Below are 18,361 nucleotides of genomic sequence, written 5' to 3' on the forward strand. Positions count from 1 at the left end.
TTGTGCATCGTCAAATCGTTCGAAAACAAGGCGGATGCATTAGTAGTCCCTTTATGCCGGCCAAGTAATTAGTATTGAAACACAATGATAAGTTTCTGTAGTTCCAACGTATTCATTTTTCTTAACTGGAATTTCAATTCCAGATCCACTTTATCCTGAATCACAGTGGTTCGAAAAAACTGCGGGAAGCCTTTCGACAGGTAGGAGGGCTAATTGCCGAACATGAGCTCACTGAAAGTACCCATAACATCCGTAATGAAAGGCCCTGCAGCAACAGATATCTTTACAGAGATTTCCCCCGTTACCAAGCCACGAGAGGAGCAAAGCAGTCACGAGGCGATACATAGAACGGCGGAGAATCATACTTCTGGAACTCCTACTGGTATGTTGGTCATCAGTTTTGTTCCAGTGTTGAGTATTGGAGGAGGAAAAATATGAACCTACGAAGTAAAACGCATTGTCAGTGTGTGTGCGTGTGTATCGTCACCCGTTACGTTGCTGAAACCGCACGGATAATAATAAAACCGAGGGAAAAGATTTTCACCGAGACGGTGCAATACCGGAAATAAATTTCTGTAGTGGCAGCTTATCCTCTTTTGTGATCTCGACTCGAAATTCCTTCCGCAAGATGGGTTAGTTGATTTAAAGCGCCTTCATAGAGCCCTTCGACATAAGTCAACACCTCTTGCACCGCGTTCTCTTCAATGAAATTGCCCATAACTTCCTCAATGAAAGGCCTTGCAACTGCAGCTTACTTTGCAGAGATGACTTCCACCGCGTCCCAACCACCAGAGCGGCCGACCACCCGGAAGACCGAACCTACACCAACTTGGCCTGACACATCTGCCACCCACAGTGGTATGTAAACTATAAACGTTTCAGCCATTGGTCCCACTGGTAGATGGAAGAATATAAACGCATGAAAAATTATGGCTGTGTGTATGTGTGTGGGTGTAAGTCACCCCTGTTGTTGCCGCCATCGCGTGGGCAATAATTAAACGGAAGAGAACGCTTTGCTACCGGTCCTTTTGATAGTCACAAGGCGGGAACACCGCTGGTCCTGAGTCGCGGAGGTGTTGCATCAACGCCCTAGTCAACGTCCGCGGTGTATTAGTGGCTACTACATTGTGCTGCTGAGGAAAAGGACGAGGTTTGTATACCTGGTGGCGAACTTATCTGTACCAGCCTGTAACGGTCTCTGCTTGCACAGTCGGCTGCTCGTTGATGAAAGTACAAATTTGGCGTCCTTGTGCTATAAGTACACTGCACTCCCTTTGAAAGAAACTCTTCAGGGACCGTAAAATATGTTTCATTCCTCAGCAATTGTGTTTAGGGTGACTACTCCCAAAAATGCTGTACAAAGTGGTTTGGTTCAGCCCGTTATGGAACTGCTTCGCCACGTTTGCATTCATCTTGCTTATGCTGTACAGATGCTCCAAGCAGACCTTTCTCTGGAAGTATCACGGGAGTACTTCTACTGCCTGGCTTACTTCTATAGCCGATGGTGGGGTACTCTGGTGGTCGTCATTGTTGATCCGCTCTTCACTTTCATCCCCGGAGATTTTTTTCAAGTTGCTTTAGTAGATCTGATAAAGTGTCCTCACAGGTGGTGGCAACGTCGTCATCGTCCTGTCAACGTCGTGAACGCACGTTCAGATTCATGCACTCAGAACGCGGCGAACCAACGTCGCACGCACACAACGGACAGAGAAGTGGTGTCCACAAGCAAGAGTGCGCCGCTGTAGTAGCTTTGGAGCAGGGTAGCGCGGAGCAGCAAGCAGATCGGATTGGATTGTGGACAGCAGCCATAAAGAAGTCAATATTAGGCTCAGTTCCGGTTTCGTTTATCCTTATTTGGGCAAAACGGTGTTTCGATTGTCGAGCACCACTTCGGACTGGCTTTACAGGAAACCAAGTGCTCTTTTTTAATTTTTTCGTTTGAAATACGTTTTCTTTTACACGAGTTTCGCTGCACGCGCCTGCTGTACTGATTGTGCCTATTTCCGAATACGTAAAAAAAGGAACTCATATTTTTTCAGAATTGCCGCCAAGATTTGCATTGTTGTTTAGCAGGAGTGGGACATCCTTGGGCAATCTCTGAATGGTGTAAAAAGGCGCATTCGTTGTGCGGGTAGAATCGCTTAATATCGACCACCAATGCAACTGTTAGACCACTGCTCTCACACAAGCACTGCATTTTCCTAATTTGTTTATGTTCTAGAAATTTACCGTAATTTTCTTAGGCAGAAAAAAATGTGCCACTACGCTGGGGACAGCTGTAGGTAGGCGGTATTTTTGTATCATCCCGTTTGAAGAGGCAGCCTGAAAACCCTAGTGAGTTCGCAGCTTCAAATCGTTCAGGAACAAGGCAGACGCACTAGTACTCCCTTTATGCCGGCCAAGTTATCATAGTTGAAACATGACGATATATTTGAATAGTGCCAGCGTATTCATTTATGTCATTTGTACGCAATTCCAGCTTCACTACCGAGTGATTCAGACTGGTTCAGAGAGCCTGCGTCCGGCCGTTCGACAGGTGGGAGCACTACTTGCCCAACATTATTTCAAAGAAATTACCCATAAAACGCACACAATGAAAAACCCTGCAGCTGCGGCTTCCTTTACAGAAGCGACGGCCACCGAAACCGAACCGCGAGAGTGGGAAAGCGGCCCCAAAACCGATTATGCAACTGCGGCGCCCGACTCTTCTGGCACCTCTAGTGGTACGTATGGGTTATCTTCGAGCCAGTGGTCACTAATTCAGGGGAAAAATATGGATGTTGGAAGGCTGGGGGCGATGACAGTGTTCGCGTGTGTATCGCTACCTCTGGCATTGTCGCCATCCCACGGATAATATTATTCCTCAGGGGAAACAGTTGCACGCAAAGCTCTCGTCCGTGTGAAGTGGCAATACCGGCTGCGAATTGTTGTGGACCTGCTGCTTCAAATCTCGTAGCTGCCTGCCGCGGTGGCTCAGTGGCTAAAGCGTTCTGCTGCCGAGCTTGAGGACGCGGGTTCTATTGGGGCCGCAGTGGCTGCTTTTCTTGTTGAGGCGTAAACCTAGTAGAAGCGTCTGTACACGATGAGTAGTAGTGGGAACCGCTGCAGGATTGGGAGAAGCGAGGACATGTGCTGATGAAGCACAACGCCGAAGACCATTCTAGAGGACCCAGCAGTAAGCGGTAGGCCGCTCAGGGGGACGTGAGTAGCCAAGCGAGAAATACTGCGAAAAAACGCATATGTCATATTGCCGAGGCGGTAAATTTTAGAGGAGCATACGAGAAACTCGAGAGACGTCCGTGACAGACAGCTTGAATTTAAACGCCCTTCAGCAGAGGGTATTAAACGCTATCATCGTTGATCTATGTGACAAATAAAATTTGCTGTTAGCCAATTTGCGAAGGTAATTAACAAGTTGGCTCTTTGAAACAGTTCACCGCTCCGTAACAGTCCACAGCTCCGAAACAGTCTTTAAGATGCAATAAGCTTAAGCTTATAAGTTAAAGTAGGCTCCACTGTTAGGGTTTTACCTGCTACCAATCTTTCCACAAAAACAGTTATAATTAAAACAAGGAAATAAGAGCCACAAGAATAATTGGAGAATCTGCAGTAGAAAGTAGAATACAACTGGGTCGGGTTTACTCTTCGACCTTTTCGCAGACCGACATCATTTTCACAACCATTAAATGGTTCAGCATGGATTTTTTGCTAAAAGAAATGATGCCGGGCAACGGGAGTTAGGGTTAAGAGATAGAATCATGGAAGACTTGGTTTGCTTGCATTGTCAGCATACATATGGACACACAAGTCTAAAAATTACGCTGTCGTATGACAAGGTCATCGCAGTACCTTTTAAAAGCGCGGCTGTCTAACCTTTACTTCCGGTCTCGAGTGCTACCTGAAAACGCAGAACAGCAGAGCAAACGTGAGCGCGCGCTTCATGAGGAGCGCTCGGCGTCTTTCAGGATTGCGTATCGGTATGCGCCACAGGAGGAGCTTGCAAAATTATCCCAAAGAACACTAAGCGCAGGCGAGCGAACCGCCTTGTGAAGAACACCATGCGTCCTGCAGCTCGACCCCCTAGAATACTCTGCCCAGCTTTCGTGTCGTGATCTCTCGCGTGCTGCTCTGCTCGCCAGTTCCCTTGCGTTTGCGCCTGAAGTGGGAAGCACAGACGCCGAGTTCCCGCTAGATACGCCAAATTCTCGAAGACTGTTGCCATGGCTTCTAGGGCGGGCTAACGCGGTCCACTTTAGGAGAGATGCGAAAGGCTGAGGACAAAATGATTCTCGTTTGACAGTCATAGCGGACTTTCAGCGGCAAGTTCGGAAATCCATGTGAGTGGCAACAGCCGGGTCTCCGGCGAAGACGTAGGTGCCACCAGCACTGCTGTCCCTCCAGCGTTGCACCAATAATGAAACTTGCGTCGATTTTGTTTCTCTGTGTATTGTCAAAATGTCCGGTGCTCTGCCCGCCTCTTCAGACTATGAAGCAACTAACCTCGGCCTCAACCCTACAAATGCATTGGGCAGTAGGCCGTGGAGCGCAAAAATGTGCTTCTGTAGACACTAAAGGGGTCGCAGCCCCACTTTACTCTGTAGCTGTAGAGACAGAAATTGAAAGCAGGTTTTGCGGGTTCCTAAATACCACTTCGGCCACGTCAGGCAGAAGATAATCGTGCTGAAAGGACATACTTTAGAAAAGGCGGATGCTTTACTATACGCTTTGTGCCGCCCAAGTCATTTCTGTTAAAACATGAGGATAAGTTTGTGTATTGCCAGCGTTCCTCAATTTTGTCAACTCGACCGGTAGTTCCAGCTGCACGATGGGCTGATTTCGATTGGTTCAAAAAGCCTACGGGAAGCCTTTTTACAGGTAGCAGTAGCACTTGCCCAGACTTCTCTTGAATGTAATTAGCTTTTATTTCCGCCATATAAGATCCTGCAGCTGAAGCTTTCTTTCCAGAGGCGAGTTCCATCGTGACCGAGCTACCCGAGCGGGAGAGCAGCCGCCTCACCGAACATACTACAGCAAGGCCTGCCACTTCTGCCCCGACTAGTGGTACGTATGGCAGTATTTATTATGGGACAAGGAAAAACGCGGACTACGGAGTGAATTTCAATGTAACAGTGTGTGCGTATGTCACCTTTTCCGTTGCCGCCGCCGCACGGGTTATAATTAAACTGAAGGCAGAACATAGCACTGACACCTACCATCGTCAGAACTCGGCAACAGCGGCTGCCCGCTGTCGCGGAGGTGCTGCAGCAAGGCCGCAGTTACCCTCCGCGATATCTCAGTGGCTATGATGCTGTGGTGCTGGGACCAAGGACGCCGGTTCGATCGAGGCTTCGGTCGCTGCTTTCCTAATGGAGGAGGAAAGTGAGGAGCAGTGTCTGTACAATGAGTAACAGTAGGAACAGCTGCAGGGTTGTGAGAAGGGAGGACGTGCGTCGATGAAGCACAGCGCCGAAAGACCATGCTAGAGAAGGCAACCGTAAGCGGTAGGCCGCGCAGGGGAACGCGTGTTTTCAATCGAGAAATACGGCGAAAAGACGGAAATGTCATATTGTCGAAGCGGTAAATTTTAGAGGAGCATGCGTGAAACTCGAGAGACTTCCGTGACAGGCAGTTTGAATTTAAAGAATTTAAACGCCTTTCAGCATAGAGCTTGGGAGGCTATCATCGTTTTTCTTTACAACAAAGCAAAATTCGCTGTTAGGCAATTTGTAAATGTAATTAACAATTGGACTTAAGCGAAATTTGATGCTGTAAGAAGTCCACAACTCGGAACCATTCTTTAGGCTGCTATAAGCTTAAGTTTACGATAAGCTATAATAGACTTTACCCTTGGGATTTTCGCTGCTAGCAATCTTTCCATAAAATTGTTATAATTAAAATATGGAACCAAAAATTAGAGGAATAACTGCAGCGGCGAGAGTAGAAAGTAGAACAAAATTAGGTTGACTGGTCCTTTCCGACGTTTTCACAAAAACACATAAATTTCGCAACACTCATACGGTTTAGCATGTGTTTCCCTCTGCGTTTTTAAATCCAAATTAAAGACTTTCTTGTTAGGCCCTTCTGTTTGATTGAATTGTAAGTGTAGTATCATGCCTTGTTGTTGATGTTGTATTCATATCTCCTTTTTGACTGGATTGGAGTTGAATTCTTTGTTTTTTAGTGTTCCTGCTTCTTAGTGTAATATTTCTTCTTTGGTTTTCTTTGGCTTTTGTATTTATCTTTCTCTGTTTTATGCTGAGTGTTTATTTACTGACATTGTATTCTAGTGTTGCTTGATGATTGCTCTATTTTTTACAATCATCATGGGAGGTCCCGCCTGCGGTTCTTACCTTGGGACCTCCCAGTGCACCTTTACCCATTCACGTTTCATGTACACGCTCGATCAATAAAATTCAATTCAATTCAATTCAAAAGAAAATGACGTAGGGCAATGGGAGGTAGGGTTAGGAGATAGAATCATGGAAGTCTTGGTTTGCTTGAGTTGTTTGACTGTCAAGATACATATGGGCGCAGAAGTACAAAAATTACGCTGTCGTATGCCCGGGCTGTCGCGGTCCTTTTTAACAGCGCAGCTCTTTTAGCTTTTAGTTCTGCCGTCGAGCGCTACCAGAAAATGCAGAACAGGCGAGCACACGGGAACGTACGCCTCGTGTGGAGCGCCCGGTGACGTTCAGGACTGCGTATCGGTATGCGCCACGGGAGGAGTTAGCAAAATTATTCCAAAGAACACCGAGCGCAGGTGAGGGTGGGCCTTGTGAGGAACACCAGGCGTCTTGCAGCTCGACCGTCTAGTACATTTTTCTCAGCTCAGCTTTCTTGGCACGACCTCTCGCGTGCTGCTCTCTTCGCCAGTTCACGTGTGTTAGCATCTGCGCTGTTGTACCCGCCTCTTCAGACTATGAAGCAAGTAACCTCGGCCTCAACCCTACAAATGCACTCGGCTATTGGCGGTGGAGTGCAAAAATCTGCTTGTGCAAGCAAGGAAGGCGTTACAGCCGCAGTTTACTCTGAAGTTTTAGGGTCAGAAATTGAAAGCAGGTTTTGCCGGTTCCTAAACACCACTTCGGCCACGTAAGGCAGAAGGTCATCGCGCTGAAGGAACATAGTTTAAAAAAGGCGGATACTTTGCTATACCCTTTAGGCAACCTAAGTAACTTCTGTTAAAGCATGAGGGTAATTTGTGTATTGCCAGCGTTCCTCAATTTCGTCAACTCGACCGGAAGTTCCAGCTGCACGATGGGCTGATTCCGATTGGTTCAAAAAGCCTAGGGGAAGCCTTTTTACAGGTAGCAGCAGCAATTGCCGAGACTTCCCTTCAGTGAAATTACCTTTTATTTCCGCCATATAAGATCCTGCAGCTGAAGCTTTCTTTCCAGGGGCGAGTTCCATCGTGACCGAGCTACCTGAGCGGGAGAGCAGCCGCCTGACCGAACATACTACAGCAAGGCCTGCCACTTCTGCCCCGACTAGTGGTACGTATGGCCGTATTTATTATGGGAGAAGGAAAAACGCGGACTACGGAGTGGAGTTCAATGTAACAGTGTGTGCGTATGTCACCTTTTCCGTTGCCGCCACTGCAAGGGTAATGATTAAACTGAAGGGAGAACGTAGCACTGACACCTACCGCCATCAGAACGCGGAAACAGCGGTTTCCCTCTGTCGCGGAGGGGCTGCAGCAGTGGTTATGATGCTGTGCTGCTGGGACCAAGGACGCCGCTACGATCCATGCCACGATTGCTGCTTTTCTGATGGAGGCAGAACACAGAGAGCAGCGTCCGTACGAGGACGAACAAGGACCGAGGGGAAGGAGAAGAGCTGAGCGCCAATGCCATCTGTTTTACTTCTTTTAATCACTTTCGACCGCAGGGCTAGTTTAATCTGATCTGCCGTACTTGATATTTTCGGGTTCTTACGTTTGGTAATTAGTTCCTTTAATTTTATAGTTAGTTTCACATTTAGATCCCGCAATATTGCTTTCTACACAGCTGCTGTAGAATGACTGATTGCAGGTGTTAAGTCCTGTCTACACTGACCTCGTTGCGCTCGTCTAGAAGTGGGAATTCCTATCGAAAAGTTATCCTAAACTCGTGCGATCTGGCTCTGACTGACTCCGTGCGGGGTTTCTTAGTTTCCACGAGTTTGTGTTCGATTTCGATCATGATTTCGATCGGTATGAAATACACTGGCAGCTACGCCACGACTCAAATTACTGGAGGCACGCTGTGGTATGGAACTGGGATGTTTCCCTCACGGGAGACAGTTCCACAGACAAACAAGTAGGCTTGCACTAAAATTTTAATTACCCCAGTCATTATACAGTGCAGCTTGAGGATCCTGACTTGCGCATGCGTTAGAATTTTGCCTAAAATTCGGTGCCCTGTTACACCAGGAACTCGAGAATGCAGGGAGGAGGTCTGCAAGCCGCCTCGCTGCCTCTGCGCAAGTGATGCGCCCCCCGCTGGTGTTCGAGTGGAAGACATGCCCCAGTTCGTAATGCTGACATTCGATGGCGCTGTCAACGCGGGCAATATGGCCTTCTACCGGGAACTTTTGGACACATCAAGGAGGAAGCATAAACAGAGCGGATGCGGCATCGCAGCAACTTTTTTCACGTCGGCCGAATACCTCGACTACGAAGCCGTCAACCAGCTGCACTCCTGGGGAAATGAGATCGCCTTGAAGTCTATTAGGTAAGTGTCTAGACCATCCAGCTTTATTACATAATCTAAGGTACTGCAAAATTCTTCGTGGCAGGTAGAAATTTATAGTCAACAAAAGGGCGATCGCCGACGAAAGGTGTAATAAAAACGAGACGCTTGGGTTCGTATACCGAAGACTTGTTTAGTCTGATGAAGAGGCTTCTGAAGAAAAGGTGAACAAAGTGAATAAGGCTTCCATATGGCAGCTGAACCGTCTGTCCTTTATTTCACCTTTGGTTGACGCTCCTCTTTTCATTTGACTACTATATTTCTGTGCTGCGTTATTGATTTCTTTGTAGTGGTTGTGGCGAAAAGTTGAAAAAGAGAGAAGGTGGGAGGTTTGTTTTTTTCTATGCAACGCAACTTCCTTGTGGGAGGTAAAACTTTGAACTAGTCTCGATTTTTAACAAGAAGGGAATGAAAAGTTTGTAAATTATTATAGAAAATGAAACATTATCGAAGAGGTAAACACATATGGGAGAAATTCGATTGGTTTAAAGTGATTGGCTTTTTGTTTTAGGCACAGTGTTTTATATGCATGTATATTAAGCACGTAGCCTTCCACAATTTTTCCTATTTTTATATAGTTGTTACTTTATACTTTAACATTTTTTTGTAGGCAAGAGATGGACCCATGTGCCAAACAATATAAGTTGGTTTCAGGGCCAGTTTGTCCGCAACCCACACAAACTATGTGTAGATTTGGGGAAAATGTAATAGAAAAATTTCGAGCCCTTCCACTCTGTGAAAACAGAATCCAGGAAAATTGTAGCGGGCGTGCGAATGCCCAGTGCATCTACGCGTATTTCTGTAAACCGAATACCGACGATTCGTGACTTCCCGTTTTCTTCGTCTGAGCGAACGACAAGCAACGCGTATATGCTCACTTCCCTGCAAACGTCTAAAGATGACACTTTCCGCCGCCCCTGTCCCTTAAATCTCTGTAATCCTATTCTTGCCTCCTACACTATTTCTCTCCCCGCTACTCGAATGATAATCACGGTGGACGTTTGCTAAAGTCAATTCAATTCTTGCGCATTTCACCATGGCGTGTCATATACTCAAATTTTTTGTTACTGTTGGACTTCGAAGGTCGCCGCTAGGTTCCGCAACAAGGCTGAGGCTCGGCAGCGAGCACTTTTTGTATTAATGGCTTGAAATGTTTTTTGAACACGTATTTTTCTTTGCTATCGCGAAAATGAAGCGCACATTTTTTCACTTAACGAAACTCTTCTAGCAGGAGTTGTAAAGTGATGTTTCGCCTCAAGTATGCCTCTTGTTTACTTTTCACTCAACGGTGTTGACACGTGGGAAATATGGCACTAGGTTTATACTTTGAAAAGGTCTCGCCTATGTGAACTTCTCCTATCATCACCAGCCTATCGACGCCCAGTGCAGGGCAAAGGCCTCTCCAATTATTCTTCAAATACCCCGCTCCTGTGTTACCTGTGACCAATTTATCCACGCAAACTTCTTGATCTTATCGGCCCATCTAACTTTCTTCTTCCCCCTGCAATGCTTGCCTTCTCTAGGGATCCACTCAGTTACCCTTAATGACCAACGGTTATCTTGCCTTCGCATTACATGGCCTGCCCACGTCCATTTCTTCTTAATTATCTCTACTAATATGTCCTTAACACGTGTTTGTTGACTGACCCACTCCGCTCTCTTCTTGTCTACTAATGTTACACATATCATTTTCCGCTCCATTGCCCTCTGAGTCGTTCTCAATTTAGGTTTAACCCACTTAGTGAGCCTCTAAGTTTCTGCCCCGTGGGTGAGTACCGGTAAGATGCAGCTGTCATACACTTTCTTCTTCAGCGTCAATGGTAGGCTGCTATTCATTATTTATTTATTATTCTAGTATTTATATCTTGTGAAAGAGGAGTATGCAGTGGCGATGCGATGACAGACTGAATGCTAGCCATATACGGTTTTGCTGCAACGAAGTGCTCAGGCATGTAACTCTTCCACCAGCGACCCCCCAAAATCCTTTGTGACCAAAAGGTTTCATCCGAAAACTACATTGGCTGTGGTAAGATTTGAAGGTGATCAATTGCGGGGTATTCACGTTCATTGTTCGCAGCCACAGAACGGAATCGACTTACTGGCAGACCATCAACACCACCGAGTGGGAGCGGGAGGTGGTGGACCAGCGGGCCATGCTCACGGCCTTTGCCAACGTGCCAGGTTCCGACGTTACCGGTTTCAGGGGACCGTTCCTCATCACCGGCGGAGACCAGGGATTCCGGATGCTCCACAGGCGCTTCCGGTATCTTCCTGCGGCTAAGAATAGCTGGATTAAGCAGTTATACTTCTTAGCTTTAAAGTGGTGGCGTACCCGTTATCATCACGTAACACCGCACGTCTTCAGAGTATGGCGCACGGCACTAGGGCAGTTCCAAAAAATCACTTAATGTTCTTATATATGCTATATAGTTCAGTGCTGCTCCCGATGTAGACAACATTTTAGATAACCAAATTCGTAAGGTTCATTGTGTCGCTGTCCCCATAATTCATCTGATAGGGCCGGCGCGTAAGGAGATGGCTGATTAAGCTATCGTCTGTAGAAATTGTACTAATAGAGAGACAGACAGCCTCCGGACAAGTAATAATGCTGAAACTAATGGCGCGATATCAGATACCTTTACCAGACACTTCTTTGTTTTGAACAGTTTTGTGTAGCCTTTCTAGCAATACGTTTTTGAGATGCTGAAGTCTCCATCTGCGAACATGCAGGAGAATTATTCGAGGAGTACTTTTTGCAAAAAAAAAACTTGCAACAATTTCTCTCAGAAACGCAAAGTGGCATAAGGTCAGAAGTGAAGGATGATTGCAGGTCGTCACGCAATATAACAGCATCAGCCAGGGAGCTCCACATAAATCGCTTAGAGTTCACAACAAAACTAGTTTGATTTGGCACAACCGCAGCACTCGACCTGAAATTGCATTGCGCGAAAACTTAAAAACAAATTTGTGACCAATAGTTGATGACGACCTTCGTATTTTTTATGCAGGTACGACAGCACGCTTATCCACCAACGTGCCCGTGGAGAGCGCCCATTCTACCCGTACACCATGGACTTTGGATTCCGAAGAAGCTGCAACGTGTGGCCGTGTCCCGAGGGCTCTTACCCAGGACTCTGGGTTCTGCCCATTAACGTGCTGTTCCCGAAGCACACGGAGGGAGACCTGCCATGTGCAATGGCTGACGCCTGCCTGCCGCAGCCGGTTACCGCCGAGGACACTTTTGAATACTTCAAGTACGCATGCCCATTCTCTAGGGAGAACTAGGTTTATGCCTTATGTGCTTTTTAGTGCATGAGCTGTTTTGCTCATAAGCTGTTTGTAGAGATAGAAAAACGTAAACGTGCGCGTGCCGTGATTGTACTCGTTGCCACAGGAAAAAAGGAGAAACAGGACAGTTGCTGATAATGAGGCCACATTGTACTTCGGAACCTCGTAGGGATAAACCGGCGGTCGGCTGTCTGTAGAATTACCTAGTGTGTGGGACTCAAGGAAGGGCACAAGATGATGCAAAACACGCGAGATCAGCCTTTTTTATCCACCTTGAGGGCCCTTGGATAACTGTAAATTGGATAAGCTGGATTTGCACAGCCATACCTAGACCTTTTATATCCGAGGGCTACACAAGTTGTACATCCACAACTATGGCTGTGCAGGCGAAAAAAACGATGTGCATTAAACGCAGCAAACGTTTTTTGAAGTATGTAGAAACGGCTGAGTAAAATATGAAATTAGGATCGACACGTGAATCACCCCGTCCTGCAAACAAACGTCCAAGTCACAGAAATTACCGAATTCTTCGCTACGCGTGGCCACGTTTCCGCAATTGCACTGCACCCCGCCCATTTTAAAATGGGTCAAGCTTATAACAACGTCCTTCTAATCTAAATTGACACGTAGAAAGCCATACAACGTTACTGTTACGCAGGTCAAACTTCGAGGAATTCTACACCACAAACCGGGCCCCCTTCCCTGTCTTTCTCCACGAGGCGTATCTGAAACACCCCGAGCGCAAGGCCGGCTACCTGCGCTTCGTCGACTGGCTGCTGCAGAAGGATGACGTGTATTTGGTGACCGCCTCCGAGGTCCTGCGTTTCATGGTGAACCCGGAGCCGCTCAGCGCTTACGCTAAGCGCCCATGCAAAGGACGGAACGTCCGTAGACCGAGCACCTGTCCCAAGCCGACGACGTGCTCCTACAAGAATACTCCACCAGGAGGCGAGCGCTACATGAGGACATGCTCCCGGTGTCCCAAAAATTACCCTTGGGTAAACAACCCCTTGGGAAACTGAAATAAATTATATTTTAGAGGTAGCTTTGCATTTTTATCTGACATTTAAAAAGTAAGAGTGCAATAGTCACGCGCGTTTTTACGTGTCACATCTGAACTGGGAAAATATGAGTCGACATTATAAACGCGTTGTGCCAGCTATTGGCATAATTTGTATATTTACATCTACTGTTGTACTTCTACATCTCTTGAGGCCACAAATATGAAAAAGGAAATGTTCCTTGTATATTCATGTAAGAAAAATCAGACAGTAGTTAGCACAAATTATATATAACAAACATTGTAGTGGGACACACGAAGCAGAAAAAGAAGCCAGGGCAAAAATGTTACTCGGAGATTTAACCGTATCATCTCTCAGTATGCCGCGTGGAAGGTTTCGCCAGTTTGTTTTTGCTTACAAACAGAATGGCATTAGAAATTGTTTCTATGGGAAAAAGAAGGCAGTAAATTTGTCAGAATGACTGCGCCTCCTAGGTAGAATAAAGAAATGCGTGACTTGCAAGGTTATTTTGTAAGTCAGTTGGGAGTTTTCCTGCCGATAACATAAAAAAGTGGTACTTTCGTTTGGGTTTATGAGGGTTACAAATATAAAATATTAAATGGTTGTAGTATGTGCTAGCTTGTAGTCCTAGTGTAACAAGTAGGAAAAAAGTGTTCCGCATGAGTCGACTGCTCTTGACAGGTTGTTGGCGATCTACTTATAATCTAGAGGTGGCGAGATGGCCCGTTGACGCCGAGCTTTCGTAGTGGCACTAGGAGCTTCTCCTGCGCGTATAATGCACTTGAAGGCACATGGGTGCCTGAAAAGTGTAGGAACGAACAGTCGCACCCAATTGTGGGCTTCAGAGTTTGCATAGCGTCGAGTCCCTAGATTGAGATCCCCTACCTCAGAGGCGTCCTGCACACCCCTATGGCAATGCTCGTCCAGTCGAGCCCTTAGTGGCAATGGCCTTGAACCAAGTCAAGGCTATCATACCTAGCATTAGAGCTTGGTTATTTCTTCACACCTGGGACATCAGCCGACATGGCATGCACTTTATCGTAATTATGAATCTATGCTATTAAAGCTCCCCATGTAAGACTCCACCTAATTAAGGCCTGGAGGTACCGGTAAATGAATAAATAAATAGGCAGTCATCACTTGCGCTTGAGTTTTAGCTTTTCTAACCTCACTCACGCTTAGCAATAATCAAGCATACTTTTGCAGGCGATGTTGATGGCGTGTTGCTGGTCGGAATGGGATCACAAACCAGATGCTGCTTAATTGTTCTGTGGTATACACGAACGACCTTCAGGGCTTTTTAAGCGCATTTGGAAGACAGACAATCATTCGTCGTCGTGGAAACTGGAGTTAGCGGTTCGATTCCTTGAACCTCGGAAGGGTCGGTCTGGCAGATCCCACCTCAGAGATGGGAACAATGGTTTGTATAAGGGCTGTTTGGTGCAGTCCTAAATTCAAATTTCGGGTGCACGGCATACAAATTCTAAGTACCCGGGCATCAAAATGAACCAACTGCACGTTGCTGCGCATAGTTCATCTAGTTTATTCAAAGCATTGATTCCTCTAAAGAGACGCGCGTTGTAGTTAGTACGGGCTGTAAATGAAAGAGATAACGCAAAATATCAACTTGCGCGTGTGCTAAGAGCCATCCGATATTTTCTTCCATAGCACTGCGGCTACGTATCAGTAGGTGGTATTGACAACACGCTGACACCATCACAGTGTGCCTCAAAGGCCATGCTGAAAGCTTCCGTTATCTCCTTCACCCCCTGGTTGCAGAAGGAAACAGCGGCGTTGCTTGAAGAGTCCCGGTGCTGTTCCATACCATGCACACTGCGTAGCAAGATGGCCCGACGATTACCATTTCCTTCTTATGTCGGTCATTTAAACACCGACCACTGTCGTTATACAATACGCCAGAGGAAAACAAGGTTGTGTAAGCAACCACAACTTCTATTCCACAAATTAGTTGACGTGTTTGAGGCCGGAAGACTGCTGTCCATTTGAGTGGTTTGTTCCGGTGTGTCAACTAGTTCGGACGTCGCCTCTGGGTTCCAGGAGGCTGAAAAACAACCCAGGTATTTTCGCGGCTGCAAGGTGCTTTAATACATTGGATTGGATTGGAAAAACGTTTATTTGACCTGCAGTAAAGCGCGCGCGCTTTAGACGCGGCCTACGTCGTCTTCTTGGCGCGCCTGCAAGTGTCTCGACTCGCCTGGAAACCTCTGTTCGTGTACGTGAGCGCTAGAAGGGCCGTTATTATTGGGTCCCTTTTTAAAGCGAAGGTTTAGTGTTTTCACTGATACCGTTGTACGACACTTCGCCCTGAAGGAAAGCCAACTTTCTCTGACAATGATGATGAATGATCTTGGGTGAAGGGAAAGAAATAAGAAACGCTCCCCGTGACCGGTATCGAACAGAGGTTTGCTCGCGTTACGAAGCCGTCGTCTATCCGATCGCTCGATTTCGACATAATCGCAGCGAACGCCAAGCAGCAGGCACGGATTCCGCGGCGTACACCCCAATCCCCAACGTTAGGCCTACGGAGTGCACACCCGTGTGTTGCTGTGGGTACTCTAAAAAAGTGATGCGTACATCCAAAGTACCACACACTCGCACTTTGGGATTGACCAATTGAAGAATATATGACGAGAAAGCAAGCTTTGCTTTCAACCATCGTCATCGTTTGAAGGAGGGGTGCCCTGTTATTTTCTTTGGCTTGCCAGAAATTTTTGAGGCTCCTTTCCGCTATGGAAACAAGCACCTGCTAAGTTTAGCAGCTAGATATAAAGACGATCAGTTTGTAAGCCAAACTTTTCGTACCGCTAGGCAGGCACGACTTCTTTGCTGCCCGCGTCACGCTTGATGCGGGGGAACCTCATTTAGTGAGCTTCGAAAGGCATAATTTGATTAAAACCACACAACGGTCGCTTATTGTTCATTTCAAAACTTCAGCTTTAGGTCTAGGTGCTCAAGGCAGCTGTACTTTCCACTTTTAAATGTAAAATATAGGCCGTTGTGGGCCTTTAAAACTTTGACACTCTTTTTGGCTCCGTTATTATTGCGAACTTTACGTCATAGAAGTCATGGTATGGGATTAATACTTGTGTGCTTCTTTTGTGAAAAGTGTAGTCCTTTATTTAGCTGAGCCCTTCTGCGAACCGCCAGCGCTCTCTCGTTTCTTGTCCAGACGCATTTATATTCCTGGAAGTATTTTTGGCCGCACCAATTTTCTTCCGCTAATAAGCGGTGTTTGCACGTGCCCTTAGCGGCCCATTTTTGCAGTCGAATCCTGCTATGAATTCAGTGAAGGTACCTTGTCTATTCCGTGCAACTTGTGTCTAATACGATGAACCGATAACATCACGAGCATTGTACTCGCATTAGCACAGGCTGTCGCGCACGGAACGCCATGAAACTACATATACGGCCCCCGGCTCTCCCAACTACGTGGTGTGTTTGTGTTTCGCCTGCGGCCCCCTGCGCTCAGGCGCGTGGTGTTACGTTTCACCGGATGCTCGCTGCGTGGGGGACTCGTGAAACGGACCAGACCCGGCGGTGTGAGCGGCGAGACAGCGGGAGAGGTGGGCGCCAGTCGCCATCGAAGCCCCAACGGAGAAGCACCATTTGTGTAACGTTCCGTTCCTTAGAAAAATTAAGTTGTTTAGCTCACCTAAAGTGCATATTTTTGTTTTTCTTATCGTTATCGTCACGGGCAACACAGGCAATAGGAGGCGCCAACGCACTTAGCTATTGAACGGCCGACATATGTGCGGAACAAGGGTGTTTGTTTATCTATCGGGTGAGTTTTTGGAAAACGGCGTCATTTGATTTCGACAGACTTCGCCGGCTTGGCACAAATCCAGTATAAGAGCGAGGCCACCGGAATCGATTGTGCTAGTAGATAAGGTTTAAAACTTAGCGAGGCAGCACGATGCGTCTCTTCGGCAGGGGAAGGATATTATTGTGGTGTCGCGTAGTGGTGTCATGGTACGGATGGCTTGGGGCAAGCGTAATAGCCGTCGACCTATCGCGGCAACTGTTGTCGCCCAGTGAGTTGAAATGCGGTAAATAAAGACAGTGGGAAATTGTACTTTGTTACGTTTGTACTCCGAGAACCGTGAATAGTTTAGTATAGGAGAAGCTTTTTTCGATATGAGTCCGTCTTCCTGTCGGAGCTGCCAGAACTTTAGATAGTGATAGGCCGCGTAGATCTGCTAAACAAAATTGGTGATTTTGCTGTCTCGTCTACTCTTGGAGCTATAATTAAAAACAATCAATCGTTTCTAAATTATTTTCTGACGCGGTGTTTATACGACTGAGGATCGCTCTAAGCACTAACAGTTATAGTTCCCTCAATAAACACGCACCTCAGTGGCCCCCATAACCGACGCAGTGCGCAGGGCTCCACGAGGTGCCACCAGCATGGAGCGTTGATCGAGGACAAACTCAGCGGCTTTGCACCACGACAGGCTTTGTAGATAGCGGCCTGCCCATGCTCGCCGATTCCGCGTGCCGAATGTGGTACGGCTTTTTTTTGCTTTTAAAGACGATAGTCTTGCTTGGGCTACTTGAAAGGGAAAAATTTGGTCTGTCTGTCTGTCTGTCTGTCTGTACCTCGATTCAGCCAGCCGGCCAAAGGGAAACACAATCTGCCACATAGTTTTATACACCCACAGGTAAATCTAAACGTCTAAGTACGGTGGCAGTGTTTCTACTTGTCAACATTGTTTAACAATAACAAAAAAAATACGAAAATGGGACCCAGAAAATGAATGCATAAGTGATATTTCCAGTGTTCCTTTAAAACAAATTCATGAATGGTTTATTTTTCGATAGCAAATGAAACACTACATACACTGCAAAAAAAATCTCTCTGTCAGCTGCAGTCACCCGCGGCACTATTGCTGCTGGCGGCATTTTTATAAATCGAACGGCAACGCTTATGAAAGGTTCCACTAGATTGGTTCCACGTTCCGCTTTGGACGCACGTGGATTAGGGCAGCGTGGTGCTATAAACGTTCAAGTACGGCGCCTCGATTCACGCGCGTCTCCGCCGTACGGCAGGACTGGCATCGCGGCACCCGGTATGGAGGCCTGTAACGCGTTAAATTTAAGTTGACTTGAGCAAACCTCAAGCGTGTTTACGTTAGGGGTAGAGTGAAGGGCGAGGAACAGCATGAGAGGTGAGCGGGAAAGCGAAAAGAGGCATTCACTTGGCAAACGTCGACAAAATATTATCGTCTTTCGTCGACATTTGCAACTAAATGAGCACATGCACGGCCAATTTTTTTTACAGTTCTTTCCGGCGCCACTGCAGTG

At 46.8% G+C, this 18,361-nt stretch overlaps 1 protein-coding gene across 1 annotated transcript in view; it reads left to right on the top strand.

Annotated features, from left to right (window-relative positions):
- The window catches only part of LOC144158798 (uncharacterized), a 45,607-nt gene extending 32,553 nt beyond the window's left edge, over positions 1–13,054 (top strand). The window contains exons 13-22 of the mRNA XM_077689939.1: positions 144–200; positions 290–382; positions 763–858; positions 2,628–2,723; positions 4,966–5,061; positions 7,398–7,493; positions 8,411–8,711; positions 10,807–10,992; positions 11,738–11,983; positions 12,676–13,054. Coding sequence (XP_077546065.1) covers positions 144–200; positions 290–382; positions 763–858; positions 2,628–2,723; positions 4,966–5,061; positions 7,398–7,493; positions 8,411–8,711; positions 10,807–10,992; positions 11,738–11,983; positions 12,676–13,039 — 1,631 coding nt within the window. The 3' untranslated portion in view covers positions 13,040–13,054. The remainder of the gene's footprint in view (positions 1–143; positions 201–289; positions 383–762; positions 859–2,627; positions 2,724–4,965; positions 5,062–7,397; positions 7,494–8,410; positions 8,712–10,806; positions 10,993–11,737; positions 11,984–12,675) is intronic.
- The last annotated feature ends 5,307 nt before the right edge of the window (positions 13,055–18,361 follow it).

Source organism: Haemaphysalis longicornis, unplaced genomic scaffold, assembly GCF_048455015.1.
Source record: "Haemaphysalis longicornis isolate Haplotype H1 unplaced genomic scaffold, Haemaphysalis longicornis Haplotype H1 scaffold_10, whole genome shotgun sequence".
In the NCBI taxonomy this organism is placed as follows: domain Eukaryota; kingdom Metazoa; phylum Arthropoda; class Arachnida; order Ixodida; family Ixodidae; genus Haemaphysalis; species Haemaphysalis longicornis.